A 23287-nucleotide genomic window follows, 5' to 3' on the forward strand; every position below is an offset into this window, starting at 1 on the left:
GTGGTTGCTCTACCTCACCCAGGCATTGCTGGGGACTCCTGAATGGGTATTCTAGGCAGGGCCTGGTCCACTTTTGCCCCTGACCCAGGGAATTGTCTTGGGGAGGTACCCCGCCCCCAATCTGGGCTGTGTCTCCTTGAAACGGAAGAAAAGCCTGAATAAGTCCTCTAGCTTTACTTGCTTTTAGTTGATTTTAAAAATCACTAATTTTGGAGGTCTGCAGCCAAGTGATATATTATTAGTCTCCCACTAGCTTTGCTGTCACTGACACCGCTAATGTGTGGGCCATGTTGATAACGGTTGTCTAGGTTACTTTTCAGGGACTTGAAGGCTGCTTTTGTCAAAAACTACCGGGTTTCCACTGCAGCCTGCACACGTGTCTAATGGTTGATCTTTTGATGTCAGAAAGCCCAAATTCCACCCTCAGATCATGTTAACACCACCATTTTCTATACATGCGCCCTATGAAGGGTCATGAAGATGGATTACAGGTGTGCAGATCGCTACTCACTGCCCCTCCAATCACCTCTCCTCATACTTCAGCCTACCCTGCTTCTTTATCTCAGTTTTCCCCAAGCCTACCCTTGGAGAGACAGACTTGACACTTAGGTCTCCCATCTTCACATCTTCCCCTTAACTACCTTGTGAAAAAACTCTCTTTTACAAAACTCATTCTTTCAGTGACTATTCTGTTGTGTATCATGCAAAATGGGACTGATTCAGTAACAATCTCCTCTGTAGGGTGACCCTACACCCCAGCACCATGCATTCTGTCCCTTAGCCACCGTCACCCATTCTTCTCTCCTTCCTCTGTTCTGCACTTCTTCTTGCTCACTGTCACTAAGAGCTTCATACCAGGCACTTGGAAAAGGTGCTCAGCTGGGATCTTGGTGCTTCACAGAACATTTATAGTCCATCCATTCCTCCCCCAGCTGTCCTTGATGTGTTAGAACACACCTCATTCTAACCCCTCCCCTGCCCTGGAGCCCAGTCTCCCATACTCCCCCAGCTCCACTTATCAACATTTCATGATAACCATCACCAGTATCTCCCACCTCCAGTCTTGCCTCAATCCATGATATGGAATGTTATCTGCTATTGTCAAAATCACTTGTAACCTTTGAGCGGCCAGTTTAGAGGTGCTTTCCCTTCTTCTTTTCCTCTGAGCTTTCTGTCTCCGGGCTCCATATCCTGGCTTTCCTCTTTCTTGCACATCTTTCTTCTCAGTCTGTTCTGCTACCACTTGAATGTCAGGGCGGACCTCAGGCCTGTCCTTGGCTCTCTTTTTAAATTTTGTCTGCCCTTTCTCTCTCTGAGCTCACAGAGTCCTTTGTTCTTTGAGTCTGGAGCATGTATTTTGCCTTCTGCTGTGGGCATCCTCTATGTGTATCTGACTCTTACTTGTTACTTCTATATGATGGCTGAAGGTCACAGCGAACTTCCCACCTTGCCGTTCACACTCAAACCTGTTTTCTTCAGGCCCCTTTATGGATCCATCACACAATCCTTTGTTTTAGCTGACATTCTGAAAGTTATTGTAGATTTCACTCTTTCACTTGCTTTAGCTTAGCTATCAGCACATCTCTGCACTACTGCTTGGGTCTGTCTCCTTCTCTCTACCTGCTTCCCACCTCTTGGTGCAGTGCACCATCTCCTTACACCGCAGGAGTTTTTTCTCTTTCTGTCATAATCCCTTCAGCAGCCAGAGGGAACTTTAAAATCAGATTTGGTAGCCTCTGCTTAAATGCTATGTGAACCTGTCTTGCTGGATGGCCCAGGAGCCCAACCTCTCTGACCCCCACCACCCTCTCCAGTTACCCTGCTGCTGCTGCTGCTGCTGCAGCTGCAGCTGCTGTGCCTGCCGCTGGCCAGCTTTTGCTGTCCTCAGAGTAGCACGTGTGTTTACTTGCTGTTCATCTGCCTAGTACAGCATCCCTCTCCATGTTCGCCATCCAGAGATGCATTCCCTGACCCACTGACTTTCAGACCTCTCCAGTCTTCTACTCTACTTTCTGTTTGCAGTTCTTGTCCTTGGACTAAGTTTCATCTGGTGGGTTTCCAGGGTTCCATGGACTGGTCTAGAAAAGGTTACCTTATAAGGAATGTGCTGGCCACCAGATTGAGGTCCTGTGGCTGGGAAAGGGAAGACGAAGTCTCCACATGTCCCTTTGTCCCTGATCTACCCAGACTTCAACAGTCCAGACTTTGGGGAGTTGTGTGGTAGAATTGATTAACCACAGGACTACTTGGGGTTGCATTCAAAGTAGCAAGGGTTTTTTAAAAGCCTTTATTTAATTTACTATTAACTTATTAATTTTTGCAGTATTGGGGATTGAATATGAGGCCTTGCACATGGTAGGCATCTACTCTGTCACTAAGCTATATTCTCAGCCTTCTTTTTCTATTGTTCATTTATTTTTTCTTCTTTTTTGAGACAGGGTCTCCCTGTAGCCACAGCTGGCCTGGAACTTGCTATGTAGACCAAGCTGGCCTTGATCTCTGCCATCAACCAACCAAGGGACAAGAAGCAAGTTTCTCACTCCCCGGGTCTCCCTGTGGCATCCACTGGCAGCACTTGTCCCTCAGTGGCAGGAACAGGGAGTGAGCCTTCTCCCACTGTTGGTGTGTTAATGCTTTCCTGGAAATGCCCACTGGTATCTTCACTCTGCTGCTTCTGCACTTCTCTGGAGGCTAAGACAAGAGGTGACCTACTGGAAGTGGCTGCCGTAGTGCATTCAGGATGCTATAACAGAATACATAGACTACGTGGTTTATAAGCAATAGAAATTTATTCCTGGAAATTTGACTGGAAGTCTATAATTCAGTAGAATGCTGCTTCCTTGTTCATAGACAGTACCTTCTCCCCATATCTGCATGCTGTAGAAGGACAGAGGTCTTTCTCAGGCTACCTTTATTTTATTTTATTTTACTTTATTTTATTTTGTTTTTTGTCTTTTTGAGATAGGGTTTCCCTGTAGCCCAGCTGGCCTGGAACTTGCTATGTAGACCAGCTGGTCTTGAGCTCACAAAGATCCACCTACCTCTCTGTACTGGAGTTAAAGGTGTGTACCACCTTACCTGGCTTTCTTTTTCTATTTTAAAATTTTTTTCAATTTTGATGTAGGATTTTACCAAGTTCCCAGGCTGGCTTTAGAGTCACTCTGTAGCTCAAGAGGGCCTTGAACTTGTAATCCTCCTGCCTCAGCCTCCCTGTTATATGGGATCACAGACTTGTGCCACCAGGCCTGACTGCTTTTTAGCTTTTAGACCTTTTATTTCTGGTGGTTTCTAGGTAAGATAGGGAAATTTCATCCCACCAGCAGGAAAAGTCCCACATTGATAAGCACACACAATTTAGCCTGATCTGCTGCTCCTGCAGTGCCTCCTCCTGGCAGTTGAGGCCTGTGGTGGCTGGCAGTCGGGAGCCCTCCACCCCTCTGCAGCCCTAGTGCTTGTCTGTGTGTTTGCTGATGGGGTGTGTGCTGGCTCCAGACAGCAGCTGTTCTTGTGCTACAAATAGCACTGAGCTTGCTGAAGGGCTGTCACCCTAGGGAGGGGAGGGGGCTGCTGACTGAGAAATCTCCCAAACCATGGCTGTCAGATTTGGGGAAAGGAGGGCACTGAAGTGATGAAGATCCTAGGTTCTGGGCACTGGAAAGCCCAAGGTTTCTTTTTCCGTGCAACTTACTAGCTGGATGACCTTGGGCAAGTTCCCTTGCTGATTGCAGTCTGAATTTCAAGTATAAAATGGTGGAAATAGTGCATGTCTCATTGGGCTGTTAGGAGGATTAAGTGAGACAGTTCAAGGGGCTAGGATCAGACTGACTCACATGATTGAGCAAGATGGGCACTGCATAAAGATACCCAGTCAGGGAATCAGGTGGGGCTGAAATCCAGCTCACTCTCATTCTACCAGGTCATGTGACTTAATTAATCAGGGCTAAGGGGTGTTTTTTCCTAGTTTACACACAGGTGCCATATGGACTAGTGTTGTTCCTACTAAGATAGAGCAAACCGCGTACTGAAGTTCTCTGAGACTGTGCTCCAGGTTTGACCAGACCCTGGGGTTCCCTTGTTTCTGCCCCTGGCAGGTGGTTAAGTCTACCAGATGTGCTCTTGAATAGTACAGGGACCTCTTGGATACCACTGTTGTCTGGAATGGACTAGGATATGATTAGAAAGCAAAATAAAGGGCCTCATCTCAAACCAGCTGGTGGTCACCAGGACCTGGAGTTTTGTGGCCTCCAAGGAACAGGATGCAGCTCTGGAGAGACTGGAGAGGTTTAAGTAGCAGAGCCTCTGTGAATAGGCTCATGGGCATGGACTGGTGAGAACAGTTTAGTGGCCCAGAGCAGGCTACTTGCTAACCAGCCCCTGACCTGCTGAGAGGAGCCTCAGCTTGCAAAGCTGGAGCCTGCATATAAATGAGAGGAAGGAAGCTACACCAGGGATTCCCCACCCCACAACTAGGTCTTCTGCATTTGTCTACTCTGTTAGTGGAGGTTGTCCCCTGCTGACCAGGCAGCTGGGGTTGGCCAGCCCTACCCCAACAGTCCCTGGGGGCATAAGGACAGGGACAGGATAGATGAAGTCTAGGGCCAGCATTGGATTTGACTGTTGGAAGCCAAATGTCATTGGAGAGGAATTGGGCTTCTGAAACTGCTCTCTGGCTATTTATACCTGTAGGTGCCAGGTGTGGTGCCAGGTCCCTCCTCTCTGACCTGGGTAGGGATAGTCTTTCCAGAATAGAAAGAAGAGCAGGTGACTTGCTTACAAAGCCTGGGGAGTCTGAGAATGTTGGAGATGCTTCTGTCAGATGCCTCAGGCAAAGGTGAAGCTGGAGGTATTTGTAGGGAGAGCCAAGACTTGAAAGCAAAGAGCATTTGCCGGTGATTTCAATAGTAAAGGAATCATAACTCCATTATAGGAAACAACATGGAAAAGTACTTTCAAAACCACCCTGTGGCATGCCTTCCAGAGGCTCCATTAACATATCATCACAGTTTCCTTTTCCCAGGCCCTGTCGTGTGCATGCCTGATTCCTTCTGGAGATCCTAGTTCTATCTCTTGCATTTTGCATTGACGCTGTCAATGGGCATCCTCCCATGTCATTACATAAAACTATGTGAGCATCCCTTTGGTGGATGTCTGCAGAATGGCCCAGATCCAGACCACTCACAATTTGTGCAGCTTCCTCCAGTTGCATCCCTTGGACTTCCTCACACAGGTAGTCTTTGAGGTCCCAGTGTGGCAGTGCTTCTTGTGGTTGTTGGGTCCTCAAATGTATCATCAATAGAGACCAAGCTGGAGCAGTACATTCCTCCAAAAGCAAAGCCCAGGAAAGATGGAGAAGGAAGCAAGGGTTGTTAGCTCCCTTTTCCTGGCAGCAAAATTGAGGCTTCAGATCCAGGCATAGAGCAGTTTGGATGATTTGGCCAAGGGTGTTTTCAGGGGCCTAGAATTACAGTAAGATACAGATTGGCAGTAGGGAAAGGATTTATACTCACAGGTTCCTGGAGAGTGGAGGCACAGTCCATCATGCAGGGCTAATGGGAATCCCCTGGAGGCAGCAGAGGTACCTGGGCAGTGTCAGCAAGTACCTTCCAGAGCAGGAACTGTCAAGGCTGGGTTTCAAGGTTCAGGATTGGCTTGGTTCAATATTTTATTTAGGTTTTAAGGCATAGTGGCTGTCCTGGGTTGCCTATTCCTGCCCCTGGGGTGGTTGAAGCAAGGAAGGAAAGAACAGAGTATGGAAGCCTAAAGGACAAGGGGTCTGAGAATAACTGTTTTGGTTGAATGGCATCAGGGAAGCACTTCTGGACTGGTATGTCACCATCTCTAGGAACCCGGGGAGGGGCAGTCCCTGTAGGTGGGCAGGGCCCAAGGGCCAAGGTCTCAGAAGTAATTTTTCTTATTTTCTTTCCTTCCTTCTTTCCTTCCTTCCTTCCTTCCTTCCCTCTTTTCTCTTTCTTTCTTTCTTTCTTTCTTTCATTCATTCTTTCTTTCCTTCTTTCTTTCTTTCTTTCTTTCTTTCTTTCTTCTTTCCCTCCTTCCTTCCTTCCTTCCTTCCTTCCTTCCTTCCTTCCTTTCCTTCCTTTCTTTCTTTCTTTCTTTCTTTCTTTCTTTCTTTCTTTCTTTCTTCTTTCTTTCTTTCTTCTTTCACAGGGTCTCCTGTAGCCCTAGCTGGTCTGAAACTCACTATAGACCAGGCTGGCCTTGAACTCACAGAGATCTCTCTGCCTCTGCCTCCTGAATGCTAGATTTAAAGGCATGTACCACCATACCCAACAGAAATACTTCCTCTTCCTCCTCCTCCTCCTCCTCCTCCTCCTCCTCCTCCATCTTTTTTTATTTTTGTCTTTAGCTCTAGTCTGCAGCACAGACAGGGTGATCAAGGACATCCTACACTCAGGAAGGACTTGGCATGGGCTTTATTCACAGATAGGCGGAAGGAGGTGTTATAAGCTCAGCAGAAGGCAGCATCACTGGAACAGATGGTAGAGAAACTTCCTGTGTTATTCATTCCTGACTCAGCTCTGCCATCAACCAACTGAGGGGCAAGAAGGAAGTTTCTTACCCTCTGGGTCTCCTTGTGGCAGCACTTGTCCCTCAGTGGCAGGAACAGGGAGTGAGCCTTCTCCCACTGTTGGTGTGTTAATGCTTTCCTGGAAATGCCCACTGGTATCTTCACTCTGCTGCTTCTGCACTTCTCTGGAGGCTAAGACAAGAGGTGACCTACTGGAAGTGGCTGCCGTAGTGCATTCAGGATGCTATAACAGAATACATAGACTATGTGGTTTATAAGCAATAGAAATTTATTCCTGGAAATTTGACTGGAAGTCTGTAATTCAATGGAAGTCTGCTTCCTGGTTCATAGACAGTACCTTCTCCCCATATCTGCATGCAATAAAAGGAACATAGGTCTTTCTCAGGCTGCCTTTATTATTTTATTTTACTTTATTTTATTTTTTGTATTTTTGAGACAGGGTCTCCCTGTAGCCCAGCTGGCCTGGAGCTTGCTATGTAGACCGGCTGGTCTCGAACTCACAAAGATCCACTTACCTCTCTGCCTCCCAAGTGCTGGGATTAAAGGCATGCACCATCACTCCTGGTCTCTCAGGTTGCCTTTATAAGGGCTCTTTTATAAGGGCTCTGTCCCCAACTCCTCTGAAAGGACTCACTTCCTAATTCCCATCATCTCAGGGATTAGGATTTCAACAGATGTGTTTGGGAGGGACACAGACACTTAGATCACAGCAGTGGATAATAAGGAAGTGGGAGCCCTGTTTTGGAAACCTCTAAACCTAAAAGCCCCTAGAGACACAGCATAAAACTGTTTAGAATTGTTCAGTTGCCTGGTTGGGTGTATGAGTGATAATGGGGATTCAGAAGAAAGGAGGACCAAGCAGAGGCTGGAAGAGGCAAGGAAGGCTGCCTAGGTGGAGGAAATGAAAAGCTGACTGGTCAGAGGGAAGATGCTGCCCTATTTTAAACCAGGAGGAGAGAGGAGACATAGGGAAGTGACCCAGATGGCTTGTAGACACTGGAGGTATGTCTGTAAGTCTCCAGCTCCCGGAGGGACTCTAAGCTTCTAATTATCTCAACAACATTTGCATCTGGAACTTTTCTTAGCAGCAGCCTGGGATCATGACTTTGCTCAACCCAAGGTTCCAAAGGCTTAGTGACAGGGCTCTGGTTGCAAATGAAACCGTTTGTGATAAGACACCAGATCTTACTTTCCGTTATGTGACTGGAAAACTACATGAGTTAGAGCCAAGGTCATGGGCTTGTATGGTGGCCCCAGGCTGACCCCTTCTTCTTAGGTTCTTAGTTGCAGATAACAGAATCTTAGTCAGCTAACTAAAGGAGAAAGGGATTTATTAAAGACACAGATAGTTCAGGATCTTTGAGAAAACTGAGGTTGCTGAGTAAAGGCATTGTGAAATGGGGCTGCTGCTCTGATGTAATCATGAAGGTGCTATCATGCCTGAAGTTTCCAAGAACCATGCCACTTCTGCCTGTTCTGCACCTGTGAAGCCAGGCCTTACACCTTGCCATCTTTCTTAGGTAGCAACTTGGAATCAGTCTCATTCGAATGTTTCTGATTGGTTGAACCTAAATTGTACCCAGAGCCCTAGCAGCAAAAGAGTCTGGGAAATGTAGTCTTTGGCTTGCCTGCTTCTGTAGTGCAGGAGATAGAGAGATAACAAGAACATAATCAGACTCACAATACAATGTTATTTGCTTTAATTAAGAGACAGTGTGATGCCGGGCATGGTGGCACACGCCTTTATTCCCAGCACTCAGGAAGCAGAGGCAGGCGGATCTCTTGTGGGTTCAAGGCCAGCCTGGTCTACATAGTGAGTTCCAGGACAGCTGGAGCTACAGGGAGACCCTGTCTCAAAAAGACCACCCCCCAAAAAAGATAGTGTGAAGGAGTCTGGAGTAGGGGGGTCACAGAAGCATTCCCCAAAATGTGAGCCTTTGACCTGGATGTTGAAGTTAAATAGTTCCAAAACAAAAGGGAAAGAGGGTGAGTTTGATATTTCAGGGACCCTCCATTTCTAGTTCTCATGAACTCCCCCTAAATTCTTTCATGACATGTGGATTAGGAGGTAATTTAGTTTGGAAATAGGAGCCAATTTGTTGTATAGAACATTTTTTGGTCTCTTTTTGTGGCTTTGTGAATGCTAGGCAAGCATTCTACCACTGAGCTGTATCCCCAGCCGTGCTTCAGCCTCTGTGCGTGTGTTACTGTGTGGACAGTAAGGGCACACGTGCAATGACTGCAGTCATGGTGGGGAGCTCCTGAGGCATGCTCCAGGAATGCCTGTGTTTCCAGTCATTGGTCCTGGCTCTCTAATGGCCTTAGGATGCCTCTCTCACTTCTAGTTCTTGAGGGCTACATGTCATGAGGATAGTGACCCAACATTTAGTGTGACATGCCCTGTAGTTTTTAGGGTCTCTCTATGTAGCCCTGGCTGGCCTGGAACTCACTTTGTAGACCAAGCTGGCCTTGAACTCATAGAGATCCACTTGTCTCTGTTTCCCAAGTGTTGGAATTAAAGGCGTGTGCCACCACACCTGGTTGAGGCTGTCCTGGCCTCTAGTACCCCAGATGCAGAACCACCTCTGAAAGGGGAGAAACTACCAGGGAAGATCACCTGGCTTATGCTCAGGGAGGTGGCTCCTTATTCTTGGTCTGTGGGGCACACCAGCTGTTCTGGTATGCAGAAGGGGGCAAGAGCAGACTTGTCTCACTGACAGCACAGTGTGAACATGAGCAAGGGAGCTGATGGAAATGGAAATGCTTTGTAAATGGAAGAAACAGTAGGCTCAGTTGTGCCTGTGGTTGTGTTGTAGGACGTTGTCCCAAGAGTGAGAGAAAGGAAAAAAGAGCAGGAAAGGTGGGCTGACTCACTACTTGCCTCTCGGGGTGGCTGCTGGATGCCTCCAGTCTCTAGCTTTATCTGATCACAGTGCACATAACTGGCTTCTCCCTCATAGCCACTCACTTTCAATGTTGGCTGAAGTGGGCTTTGCTCCTATAAATGTTTGCAGTTCCAGGGCACTGGGATGCTCCCACCTAGAGCCCCCCGTTGGGTCCTCTGCTAGGGTGGGCTGGTTTGCTTTCTTTGTTCAACTAGGACAGACAGACTCCTTTTAACAAGGACCCTTAGCAGGCCTTGGAAAACTTTGTCTGCTTCTGGTGTGCTTCTTTGTGTAACCTCTGTTCCTGTTGGTTCTCAGGTACTTTGAATTTTACAAGGGGCCTTTAGAATATAACTCCACGCGATGCCTGGAGCTGAGGCACGAGATCCTGGAGGTGAAGGTGCTGTCCATGTGAGTGTGGCTGGGCTGGGCGGGGGTGCAAGTTCAAGTGCATGTGGAGGTGGGATGGAGTGGGACAGACCTCAGTACCAAAAGAAGCAAGAAACACAAGGTAGACCTTGTGGAATGGAAATTAGATCTTTTTCTGGCATCAGAAAGCCCTAGAAACTATTTTATGATAAAAGGCCAAGTTTGCAAGGTCACCTCTGCTGATAGGGTGTTAAAGCCCTGGCTCAGTTACCAGTCTCCTTGATTGTTATCACTGGGCTTCCTTTGAGTCGAAATCCAAGAGGCATGGGAGCATCTGACCTGAAATTCAGTACTTTGTACCACAGGGTTGAGCATTTCCCTCTTGCTGTTGCCTTTTACAGTTTTCTTTTCATTGCAAGTTTTGATTTGTTAACTACTTAAATGCTACAGTATTGAAGTACTGTACAAGAGTAGGTGATGAAGCATCCCCTTCTCACAGACACTGAGTTCTCATTCTTGAAGGTCCAGTGTGCCCTTGTGTATCCCTTCCACAGTGTGTTGGTGCACAACAAACATCTGTATGTGGAGATTCTTTAAATACATTTTTTTATACAAATGGCAGAACACTGCCTACTCCTTCCATCCAACATCTCATCACCTTACAGCCTGTGGTGGGAAAAGCTGAACCTCTCAGTGTCTGTGCCCACCTGAGTCTTCCCTCTTTTGCTGTGGCTGCTGTGAATTCATTAGTCTTACTCAGAGGAATTTGGATTATATTAATCACGTCAGGATCTGTCTTTATGTGGAAGCAATTAGATGTAGACAAACTATAATTTACTCAGAAGTAATGCTGAGTGCTTCTTGTATGGACTTATGGCCCCCTGGCTTAACCCCAGGGACCTCTGCCCATGGCAGCCAAAAGCCTTGGCTAATGTGATGCCAGATGGTATGGGAGAAAGTGTGGGCCTTGGTCTCAGGCAGACCTGAGACCCAAAGCTAGACTTTAACAGCTCTGATTATTACATACATTGCTTAATTTTTCTGAGCCTTTCCTAACTTATAAAATGGAGACAGCATTACCTATCTATAGGGGTTGCTGCATACTTGTGGAAATAGTTGCAAAGTGGACAGTAAGTGCTGACTAGGGTGGTGGCATAGTGGCACGCAGGATAGGTACTCAGTGGGTGCTAGTGCTCTGCTTTCTCTCTCCCTCCACCCCTTTCTTTTTTTCTGGAATTGGCAAGGGCCGTTCTTCTGGGTTATCACACACATTTTCCATCACTATAGAGACTGAGATAATGAACTTACAGGGAGAAAAGGTTTCTTTTGGCTTATAGTTTTGGAGGCTTCAATCGATGGTCAGTTGGCCCCATTGCTTCTGGGCCTATGTAGAGGCAGCATGCCATGATAGGTAGTGTGGAACAAAGCTGTTCTTTTCATGACCAGGATGCATAAAAAAGAAAGAGGAAGAGACCAGGTTTAGCTTCTTCAAGAGCATACCTCAATGACCTGGAGATCTCCCACTAGACCTTACCTCTAAAAGGCTCCACAACCTCCAAATAGCACCACTCTGGAAACCATCTTTCAACACATAAGCCTTTAGGAGACATTTAAGATCTAAACTATAGCAGATTCATAAGCTTAGCAGCTTCTGGAGAGCCCCAAGAGTAAGGTCACACATCTAGCTTGATTAACTGTGTTGATTATGTCCCTGTATGGATCAGTAGTCTATGCAATCTCCCTAGAGATGAACACAACCTACCTCCCATATGGTCCAACTTACCCTGACCTGAGCATACACCACTGTGGTCCCACCCCTCAGGGAGCCTGTAGCCCAGTGGGGGAAACAGACATGAGTAATTCTAAGGAGACAAAGGTGATGGGGAGCTTGACCTAGGTTGGATGATGCCAGACAAGGGATCACAGAAAAAGTGTGGTTAGAGTTCTGCTTTGCAAGGTGACAGGTGTTAACTAGGTCAGGAAGATCCCAAAATGGAACAATTGTATGAGGCCTTGAGCCAGGAGAGAGCCTGCTGGGTCCTGGCTCCAAAGGACCAGAGCAGCTTGTAGGCCAGAATGTGAGGGAGGGAGCAATGTGCCTATGTCTGCACCAAGTCTTTTTCTAAGGGCCCATAGGACATAGGAGTTCTGATTGGTATTAGGGAATGCTCCTGAGGAATTAAGTGATAAAGCCCACCCAGACCTCAGCTAGGTATTAAATTAATGAGCCAAAGGTCCATGCTTGTCTTTCCTTAGAATCCAAATATTTCAGGCCTTTACATGTTTAGCTGAGATTGTAGAGAACCCTTATCAACAGTTTTCCTCAGAGTTTTCAAAGGAAAAATAGTTAATCTTAAAAATTAGAATATATGATTTCTTCATGGGTACTTCAAGGTCTGGAAAGGAAGTGCTGAGGAACCTGTAAACTTTCAGGATAATTGCTCATTCCTCAAGCTACAGATTTTCTTTATGGTGGTGGTGGTCCCTATGTCAGTTTTCTAGACCTTCCACCACAACATTCCATGGTCAGATCTTTCTTTCTTTCTTTCTTTCTTTCTTTCTTTCTTTCTTTCTTTCTTTCTCTCTCTCTCTCTTTCTTTCTTCTTTTTTATGTGTGTGCATATGCATGCATGCGTGTGTGTGTGTGTGTGTGTGTGTGTGTGTATGTATGTATGTAGAGGACTGAGGTTGATGTCAAGAATCATTTCCATCCCTCTTCTACCTTATTAATTGAGGCAGGGTCTCTCAATTAAACCCAGAGTTGCCGACAGGGCTAGTTTTACTAGCCAGCTTGCTGTGGAGATCCCTGTCTCTGCTTTGCTGCCACCTGACATTTTACCTCAGTTCTGGGGATCTGAACTCCAGTCCTCACGCTTATGTGGCAAGTGCTTTAACCACTGAGCTGTCACCCTGGCCCCAGATCAGGTCATTTATTTCCTCGCAGTTCTAGAGGCAGGCAGCTTGAGAACAGTGTTGCAGGGCTGGTTTCTCCCAAGGCCTCTCTTCCATTTGATCATGGCCATCCTCTCACTGTGTCCTCACATGGCTGCCCCTCAGCCTGTGTCTTGTGTCCCATCTCCTTATAAGGATTTCAGTCAAATTGGACTAGGGCCCACCCCAGTGGCTTCATTTCCCCCTAATTTCATAGTTAAAGATCACATCTTCAAATACAGTTATACTATGAGGTTAGGACTTCCAGATACAGATTTTGTGGGTGGCACGATTCGGCTAATAAGAGTTCCTATTATGACTGATATTCAAGAGATCAGATGAGAAATTACCAAGATGCTTTGATTTGAGCCTACAAACAATATGAGGGGAGTGGAGAGCAACCTCACATTTCCTGATGTTGCTAGGAATGGACTCCTGTTGGTGTTTGGGTCTTTCCACATTTGGTGTTAGCTCTCATCTGTGCCTTTGCATACTTGTCTGGTCCTACAGGAGGGTTTCCTGGGCTGAGGAGCCATCCCAGCTGATGGCCTCAGCCTTGCAGAAACTCTCTCTTCTATAGCAGCTGCCCTCTCTGGAGTCCTGAGTCCTGGGAGCCTGTGTAGGAGTAGAGGCAAGACTGGGCCATTCACAGGGTATCAATTGTGTCAGCCTGGGGGATATCAGGAAAAAGCAAGCCCAGTGCCTCCCTTCCTGAATCCCTAAACTGAGGGCCTGTGGATCCTCCAGGGGAGATATTAGAGGGCCTCAGAGTTTTGCCTCTGATCCAAGGGGTGCCGAGATTATCTGGGGACCTGTGCACTTTGCTGTGCTTCAGCTCAGTACCATGAGCTAGACTCATGCAGTACCAACCAAGCTATATCAGACCCCATTTGTGGATGGAGGCAGCTGGATGGCTATGTGCCCTTTAGGCACACAGAGTATCATCTGTTTTGTTCAAGGACACAAGGAGATATGTGATTCCTGTAGGAATAATTTTGATCCAAAATTGCTCAAATCAATGGTAAAAATCAGTCAGCCAGAAAATTTCCACATGGAACATGCTCTGGTCCCTCGCCATGTCATTTGTCATGAAAATACATTGCTTCGGATTCTTGTTCAAATTATTTATGCTTGGTTTAGTAATTCGAGTGTCTCTGTCTTTAAAGGCAAACCTTCCCTTGCTGCCCATGCACACACCCACAGGAGGGTCATTCTTGAGAATGCTTCTGCTAGCCTCTCCAGCTTCCTTCTCTACCCTACCATGAGGCCATGCAGAGAAGCTGGGGTCTGTGGCCATGGGCAAGATGCCCATTCTCTGGTATGGGATGCCCTTCATGCTCCTCGAATCTTGGTTCCAAAATAGCTTTCACAAGTCCTCTGTGTCCTCTGTCAGGCTGGGGCTCAGTAAAGGAGAACCCGGGCTCAGTCATCTTGGAGTTAAGACCATGAAAGGCTCAGGATGCACTTGTACAATGAATAAGTGGGAAGAGAAATGGGTGAGACTTGAGTGCAAACAGAGGAGGCCCTGGTAAGAATGGGAGAGAACAGGAAAGGGTAACCAGACTGTCACTGTCATTTCAAGTGTTGATTTAGATCAAAATAGCTTATAATTGTCATAAGCCACTGCAGGCCCCAGGCCTTCTCACTCTGGCTGTATTCTTTTCTGCTCTCCACTGCTTTTCCTGGTAAGCACCTCCATCCCTCCCAGTGACATATGAATGCTTCTATTTGTCAGCTCACCACTTTTCTCCAGGGTTCACAGATGTCCTGCTTTGATAGGTGAGGATTCTACCTCCTTCCACAAGACCCAACTCCCTCCTCTCATTTCCCTAGTTGAAGTGTGCTATGGTTTGGATGTGGTTTGTCCCCAAGTTTTCATGGGCTAGAGCCTTGAGGTGTTGGTGCCTTTAAGAAGCTGGGCCTGGAAAGAGGCAATTAGATTGCCGGAGGCATCACCCTTGGAAGAGATTAAAGATGATCTTATTGAGTAAATCAGTTTCTTAAGAATAGGTTGCAGGGCTGGGGAGATGGCTCAGTTGGTAAAGTGTCTGCCACATAAGCATGGAGGCCCGAGTTAGGATCCCCAGCACCCACACAAAAGCTGGGTGTGGTGGTGTACACTTGTAACCCCAGAGCTGGAGGGGTGGGGCAGGAGATTCCTGGAGCCCTCTGGCCAGCTAGTCTAGCTGAATCTTGAGCTCTAGGTCCAGTGGAAGATGGGTGTCAAAAGATAAGATAGAGTATGACTGAGGAAGACACTGGACATTGATCTTTGGTTTCCACACACATGTTCACATGCATGCATGTGCATCTGCATGCATATGTGTAGGCACACAGGAACACATACATACATACCATACACACAAAGAGTAGGCTGTTATAAAAAGAGAAGATCTGGCTCCTAAATCTCTGAAGTGTTGTGTCTTGTGTAATAACTTCTGGGACAGCCATTTCCCTTTCTGATTCTTGGCTGTGTTGTGATGTAGTCAGGGAGATCCCTCACCAGAGTCTGGACTGATGGGACCATCTGAGCTTGTACTTTCAGTCTCTAAAACTATGAACTAAATAAATCTTCTTTATAAGTACCCAGCCTGAGGTACTTTGTTGTAACAACAGAAAACAAATCCAGGGAGCACTGGCTGGTTCTAATTCATCTATGGATGGTTACCTAAGTAATCTATTTCTTTTTTTACCAACTGTAGACAATGTCTCTAGACTCTGCACCATCTAAGAGGAGGCTATTAAAATCACTCCATTTCTCAACTCTTCCTTTCAGCCTATGGTATCAGTTATCAATGAGCCAATGTCAAGGCTGGTAACATTTACATTTTATTTGTGATCACAGGAAATTGGGCTTTCTTTAGAGACTGACTCTAATATCAGCAAAGAATATTTTCCATTAGTGGACAATTATGGCACCCTGGGTCTATCTTCTAGCCATCTTTCCCTGTCCTCTTCATTTCTGTTATGCTCTCTTTCCCCTGCATCTCTATGCATCTTCTCCAGGGTCTCCTTTCATGCATAGGTATCAACTTGGACAGGCTGCCTTCTTGGTGGGTCACATTGAAGTTGTCTGAGGACTTCCATCGTGTGCCTTTTTAAGTTAGATGCACAGTTGTTTAGAGCCCACAGCTGATTCTCATTTCCTCCTTGTGGTGGTTTGGATGAGAATGTCCCCAAGGACCCAATTGGTGGCGCTGTTTGTGGTGGTTTAGGAGGTACAGCCTTGCTGGAGGAAGCGCGTCACTGTCACCAGGGGCAGGCTTTGAGAGTTCATAGTCCTCTTCCCCTCTTCCAGTTTTGCTCCCTCTACCTCCTGTGCCTGCTTGAAGATGTGAGCATGCAGCTTTCTCCTCTGGCTGCCTCTGCCACCATGCCTCTCCACCATGATGGATGCTTTTCCTCTGGAGCTGTAAGCAAACTAAACCCTTCTATAAGTACCTTGGTCATGGTGTTTTATCACAGCAACAGAAAAGTAACTAATATACTCCTCCTTACTTCCACCCATTCATTCTCAAGGAGCGTCCCAAGAAGCCGTGTGTTCATGTGCATGCACATGTGTGTTGAGGACAGGTCAGTGTTTTCTGTTGCTTCTCTACCTTTCTTTTTTTTTTTGTCTTTTTGAGACAGAGTCTCTAGTAGCTCCAGCTGGCCTGGAACTCACTATGTAGACCAGGCTATCCTTCATCTCATAGAGATTCCCCTGCCTCTGCCTCCTGAGTGCTGGGATTAAAGGCATGCACCACCACGCCGGGTTCTTCCCCTTATTTTTGAGACAGGGTCCCCCTTCTCTGTGTTTTTTTAATTCCCTTTTTTTTCCCCTGCTTCTCCAGTCTGGCAAATTTCCTCAACTTCACCTTCCAGCACTTTGAGTGAACTCTTACCCCAGAGCCTTTTCTTTTTTCTCATAGCATTCCAGTCCTTTTTTTTTTTTTTTTTTTTTTTTTTGGCTTTTTGAGACAAGGTCTCTCTGTAGCCACAGCTGGCCTGGATTCACTAATGGAGACCAGGCTGGCCTGAAACTCACAGAGATCTGCCTGCCTCCACGCCTCGCTTCCAGTCTTATTTTTAAGCCTGTAATGTTGTCCTGGATATCTTGGGACCATTAAGAATATCCTTTAGGGGGACTGGAGAGATGGCTCAGCGGTTAAGAGTGTTGGCCACTCTTGCAGAAGATCCAGTTTGTTTCCCAGAACCTGCATGGCAGCTAACAATTCCTGTTCCATGGGATCCGATGCCCTCTTCTGACCTCCTTGGACACTGCATGACACAGATGCACTTATCTACATGTAGGCACTACATTGATACATGTAAAATGAAAGTAATAAATAAAATAGTAAAAAAATACTGGTTTTGTAGTAGTGTTCTCTGTGGTCATTTTACCTGGTGGTTTATCATGTTCTGTCTCCCCGGGTAGACTAAAGGACCCTTGCTTGCTTGTTCATGTTTAAACTGAAACAATTAGAATCTGAAAGGAACTCTTTGAAGGTGTTTGTGATGGTACTGACCCTTTTGCTGCAGAATGCTCAGATTGAACTGGGAATGGTGTTGTCACTGAGAAGATCAGACAGTCTGATTCCCTTTCTCTGCTCCCTCCATCAGACATTAAATATTTGACTGGGCAGGTTGTAGGGTAGCCCTGATAGTTTTGTTTATTTGTGTTGTTCTTTTTTTTTTTTTTTCCAGTGCTGGGCCCCAGGTTTTCTGCATGCTAGCCATGTGCTCTACCACTAAGCTATAGCCTTAGCCTTGACGGCTTATAGTCACCACCGATTCTCATTTTCAGAGTCCTCAATGCACCTGGTTTTAAAATTTTCTTCTGGGCTTTGTCATCCTGTCCTTGACTCAGCCCCTTCTCTTTCCATGGATTTATTGAGAGTTTGCTTCCACTGAGATACTCCTCCATGCCATTCTGTTTATCCTGACAGTTTGAACCATTTATTCCTCTTCTGGAGTGTTGGTGATGCCTTGAGAGAAAGGAGAGGTGGTCAGGGGTCAGCCCTTCCTTTTTAAGGTGAGGATGGACTGTGTTTGTAAAACAACCTATAACATAATTTTACAGATATGACTTCATTTGATCTCTCTAACAACTGTTGAGATGGACAGGGCCCGGCTGTGATGTCCATCCCACAGATAAAACAGCCAAATCTTCCGAGAGATTAAATGACTTGCCCAGGTTACATAGTACATTGAAAATGGAGCCAGGATTCAAAGCTGAGTGTCTAGCCCTGACCTTAGTCCAGAGTGTCACAAGGGCATGGGAGACACTGAGAATAGGGCCTGGTTATTGGTTAGGATCAAACTTGGGCCCCTGACCTAGAGCATAGGCAGTGCTGTGTTTCTATGAGGTGTTTGAGTTAGAAGCCTTGTAGGGTGCAGCTCTAAGGGACTATGGGTTGCAGGGAGGTGGGCAGAAGAGGAGCAATAGGTAAGCCAGGGTGCCACTGTCCGAGGCCACCTATCTTCTGATGCCCTGTAAGCCTATGGGGTACGGTGGGGGGAGGGAGAGTTGCTGTAGAGGTTTGGGAAAGTCACAAAGAAGCTTCCATCCTTTCAGCTCTTTAACTACCAAACAGACTCCTGTTCCAGCTTCTTTGCACTCACTCTTTGCTCTGACTTGGCTACACGGTTCCCAGATGTTCTTGCGCCTCATACCTGCATTATTTCAAGACTTTTTTTTCAAGGTTTCCATTCCTAAGAAGTCCTTCCTGATCCACTGTGTGAAGCAGTCACTTTCCTTTACCTTTACCCTACTTTACTTTTCTCCAGAGCACTTACCACTTTCAGACAAGGCATTCTATATTTGTTCCCTACTTGCCTCCCACTGCTCTGGAATCTCCATGCAAACAGGGAGCTTTGTTCACTACTGTATTTCCATTTCTGGTCATGTAAAGGTGTTTAAGAAATAGACTTAGCTTGAATAGGCTCATCCATGAACTCATTAACCTGTTGTTCTACTCAGAAAATTCCTTCCGGGCATCTCATGTGCACCCCAGCACTGGAGTCAGTGAGGAGCTCAGGTTGAGAGGAAAGACGAGGAGTGGGGAATGAGAAAGTGTGGGCTTTACAAAAGGGAAAAAGCATAGGGACTGGGAGAGAGCCTAGTCAAAGCAGCTCAGTTCAACACCAACAAGACCTACACGCACTTCCTGTGTGTCATATACCTGCCGAGGTAATTTCTATATCATCTTATTTAATAATTTTTTTTTGGTCTTTTTGAGACAGTGTCTCCCTGTAGCCCCAGCTGTCCTGGAACTCACTATGTAGACCAGGCTGGCCTTGAAGTAATAACTTTTAAAGTCTGTGAGGCTCATTTCATAGATGAGAAGAGTGAGGTCTGAAAAAGGTTAAATACCTGGTCCAGCATCTGGTGATGAGAAGGTGTCTGAACTGGGTCTTAGATCAAGTTCCTTTGATTCCAAGAATCCACATACTTGGTCACTAACCACTTTGATTTTTTTTCCTGAAGTCACCCCTCCCTTCACTAGCCATGTGTCCTCCCTATGGGTGACATTGGCCCTGTTTGGGGACAACTGCTGCCAGTTCCTATTAAACAAAGGGATGTACCTCTATAAAATGAACCTGGTTTTTTGTTTGTGTTTGACAATCATTAAGTAGTTTGGTACCTTTCTTGGATTCACTGATCCCACTGGGAAGCTGGAAGTTTTGAATACTCCCTGAAACATTCACAAGGGTAGATGGACAGGGAGTTCTGTCTGTAACTCAGGGAGTTCATGGACTCCTTGAAGCCCCTCTGCAGACCTCTGGTAACTACCAGTCATGGTAATCTCTTGGGAACCCTCTGCTCCTGTGGTCTGATCACTTCCCATTCATGGTCAGAAAGGAATGGTCTCCATTAAGGGGTCCCCTTTGCTCCAGAGCCCTGGACCTAGAGTGCCTGGCCCTTGGCTGAGGACTGTTCTTGATCAAGAGAGATCAGGTCCTGGTCCTGCCTATGAGGAATGTACTCTCTGTCCTGTATTTCCAGGGTTTGTGGGATTCCAGGCTTATCAACTGCTCTATGGAAATAAGGTTTCCACAATCCAGTACTTCTGGGAAGTGATATATATGTGATAATCCTTCCCTGGAAAGTCAGAACATATGAGAACATATTAAAGAATCTAAGAAGTCTCATAGTTAAGAGAAGTATTGACCTTCAACTCAGAACCCAAATGCATTTGACCATAAATATATTTGTGTTTTAAAATATTTTAAGGGACTGGAGAGATTGCTCAGCAATTAAGAGCACTTGTTGCTCTTGTAGAGGACCTGGGTTTGGTTCCCAGCACCCACATCATGGCTCACAAGTGCCTGTAACGTCAGCTGCAGGGGATCTGATGCCCTTTTCTGACCTCTGTGCTCAGCTGCACTCATATACCCCTGCCCCATCACACACACACACACACACACACGCACACACACACGCACGCATGCACGCACGCACGCACGCACACAACATGCATAATTAAAAATTTGAAATTAAAAACATTTTTACTTGGCTTAAACCATATGGAAGTGCCATTTTTATAGTAGTCTCATATGACACACTACTTTAGAATTCCATGGGACACACTTTGGGAAACATCTCCTTGAACAGATTTTTCTCTTGTTTGTCCCCTCCCCTTCTCCACTCCCAAGAGGCTTTTTACATTCCTTTTAGGGCAATGTAGAAAGTGCTTACCATGTGATAAATAGTAAGAAGAACCTCTTAGGAAATGACAAGGGTTAGGACAGCCCACTTGACAGATGAAGTCACTGAAGCTCAGAGGTTACTTGTCTCTGGTGTCATAGCCTGTGTGGAACCTGGGAACTTTTGAAGAAATAACTAAGTAAAGGAGAAGGTGATAGGGATGCTGAGGCACATGGGTGGGACGGAGGGCTTGGTGTGGTGTGTGGCGTGTGGTCTTCAAGGCTACACAGAGTCTAAAAAGAAGAGAAAACGGTGAGAAAGGAGGTGGTAATTACTGGGGCTCATACATACAAGTGGCGCTGGACTCCTAGGATACAGGCCTGACTGTGGGGGGTCTCAACAGATTGGGTCCAACCACTTGCTCCAGAAATCAAACATAAAAGTAATGGTAAAAAGGCAGGAAGGGAGTTTAATCAATATGGTCCAAGCTATCTATGCTGGGAAGTTGGAGGAAGACAGCATCTCAGCTTATCTTCAGAGCACTGACATGAGTTTCAGCTTTAAACAGAGGAAAAGCTGGGGTGGGGTGAGAGGTTTGTATGATCAAGTAGTATCTGTCAATCCTGAAGCTGGTTGATCATTACCTCAGTTCTGGTTTTGCTTGTCATCGCTTGAGGGAACAACCTGATGTCTATGAGAATACTGCTCCTGTTCAGTGAGACAGCCCCAGATCCCTTTCTGGGGTGATTTGTCTCCAAGATTTTGCCGTTTCTGAAATCAAAGGTGATTGTAGCTTTAAGGCAGTAGCTAGAAACTACTGATATTGTCTCAAAGGAGTCTGAGGCAGGACTTTGTCAAGGGTTGAGAAGATGGCTTAGTAAAGTGCCTGCCTTGCAAGCACAAGGACCTGAGTTTGATCCCCAGCACCCATGCAAAAAAGCTGGGAATGGTGGTGCATGCTTCTAATTCCAGTGCTAGGGAGACAGGGACAGGCAGATCCCAGGGGCTCCCTTAATAGACAGCCTAACTTAATCAGGACATTCAAGGCTAGTGAGAGAGGCCCTCGCTCTTACACACACACACACACACACACACACACACAGAGAGAGAGAGAGAGAGAGAGAGAGAGAGAGAGAGCTGACAACAGTTCAATGTTCTTTAAAGTGTTTAAAATACCTTAGTTATTCTTATCTTGGTGTCTTCTGCCTTGAAGGGAGATGAGACACGTTACATAAATTTAGTGCAAGTCAACCTCTAATTACCAGCTTTGAGATTGGCATCTCTCACATGATTAGCCTATGTGCAGGGATAAGCAGGACCCTCACCCAAAGTTTCAAGGTGAAAGAGACATGCAAAAAGCAGAGATGCCAAGCTTTTGGCTGCAGACCCAAGTGAAGAGAACATTTCTCAACAGAAGCAGCCTCCAAGTCCTGTCACATAAGGATCTCTTATTGGCCAGTTTGTGCTGTGTGGAGTGCAAGGGTTAGGCAGATGTTCTGATAGGGAAGTGGTCTTGTCTTATTCCCTTTAAAGATGGTGATTCCTGAGAGGTATTGGCCTTTGAAGGTAGTCCCTTGGGGAAGGCTGACTTGTTTGAGGTGGGAGTGCTTAAGATATGTAGATGTGGTATAATTGACAAGAGTAAGAATTTTTTGTTGTTGTTGTTATTTATAGAAACAGGGTTCCTCTCTGTAGTCCAGGCTGGCCTCAAACTCACTATGTAGCTCAGGCTGGCTTTGAATGTATAGTTTTCCTGCCTCTGTCTCCTGAGTACTGGGATTATAGGTATGTGCTTCCATACCTGGATATGTGGAGATTTTATACTCACAGAGTCATGGAAGCATGCCACACTTTGAAGAGCCATAGAGGTGGAAGGTGGGAGTGTTGGGGGGCCAGGGTGCCAGGTCCACCTGGAGGCAGGAATGAGGGGCAAACTTGGTAAGTCCTTTGTTGTATGTTTTGTGAGGAGGCAGGGGCAAGGCAGGGTGAGCAGGGGAGGTGGGCTTAGGACTAGTTAGTTTGAATAATTTGGGCTGGCTCTAAGGCTCAGGTCTCATGTCTGGCCCTTGGAAGATCAGGTAGGGGACAATGGCTGCCTAAGGGATGGCTCTGTTCAGCCTTTACATGAAGGGTAGCTCTCAGGCCTCTGTGTACTACCTTCAGGAATTAGCCATCACATCAGGAATAAAGAAAGTAACAAAGTAGAGCAAGTAGAGCACAGCCACAGATTTGGTATACAGGGAGCAGGGAGGGAGCATCTTTGGAAATAGTGACACATGGTGCAGCCTGGTTATCTCATCTGTTCTCTGTTCTCTGCTCCCTAAGGGTGAAGCAGTCTGAGCTGTTCGACAGGTGGAGGAGCCTCCAGATATGCAAGTGGGCAATGGACATCTCTGAAGCCAACCAGTTCAAGTATGCATCATTTATCTGTCCCCTCTCTCCTTGTGGTGTGGGTCCCCACTACCATCTCTTTAGATAGCCATGATCCTGCAACATCTGGCTGTCATTGGGCATCTATGCAGAGCTGGCCTCAGGGGCTTAGGAATCTGGGCAGTGGCAAGGCCAGCATGTGGCCAGTTGGTGTCCTACATACTTGACCACAGTCCTTGCCATAGCCCTACAAGGTTGGGTCTTCTACTTTCAGCACAGGCTGGTTTCACTGAGATTCCTAGCAGGGAGGTATTTGCTTGAGGTCCCCCCAACAGATCCCACAGTCTCACTGTCCCCACCTCCTTGTCCTGGGGCAGTAGCTCTAACTTACCTTCTTGGAGCCCCTGTGTTCTGACAGCTTCTGCCTAATGTCTGAGCCTAGTTGTTGATTTACTGATTGCTCTTCAACCACAATTAACAGATCAGAAGCTCTGAAAGAGGCAGTAGCTATATCCTCAGGCTCTCCTGTGGGAGCCAAGCAGATGGGAGGCATTC

At 46.4% G+C, this 23287-nt stretch overlaps 1 protein-coding gene across 2 annotated transcripts in view; it reads left to right on the top strand.

The window, feature by feature from the left end:
- The window catches only part of St8sia5 (ST8 alpha-N-acetyl-neuraminide alpha-2,8-sialyltransferase 5), a 69903-nt gene that overhangs the window by 34605 nt on the left and 12011 nt on the right, over window positions 1-23287 (top strand). For both annotated transcript variants that reach the window (XM_008825904.1, XM_008825905.1), the window contains 2 exons: window positions 9751-9843; window positions 22688-22774. In XM_008825904.1, the coding sequence (XP_008824126.1) occupies window positions 9751-9843; window positions 22688-22774 (180 nt within the window). The remainder of the gene's footprint in view (window positions 1-9750; window positions 9844-22687; window positions 22775-23287) is intronic.

The sequence above is a fragment of the Nannospalax galili genome, unplaced genomic scaffold (genome assembly GCF_000622305.1).
Source record: "Nannospalax galili isolate Female #2095 unplaced genomic scaffold, S.galili_v1.0 scaffold169, whole genome shotgun sequence".
Lineage (NCBI taxonomy): Eukaryota > Metazoa > Chordata > Mammalia > Rodentia > Spalacidae > Nannospalax > Nannospalax galili.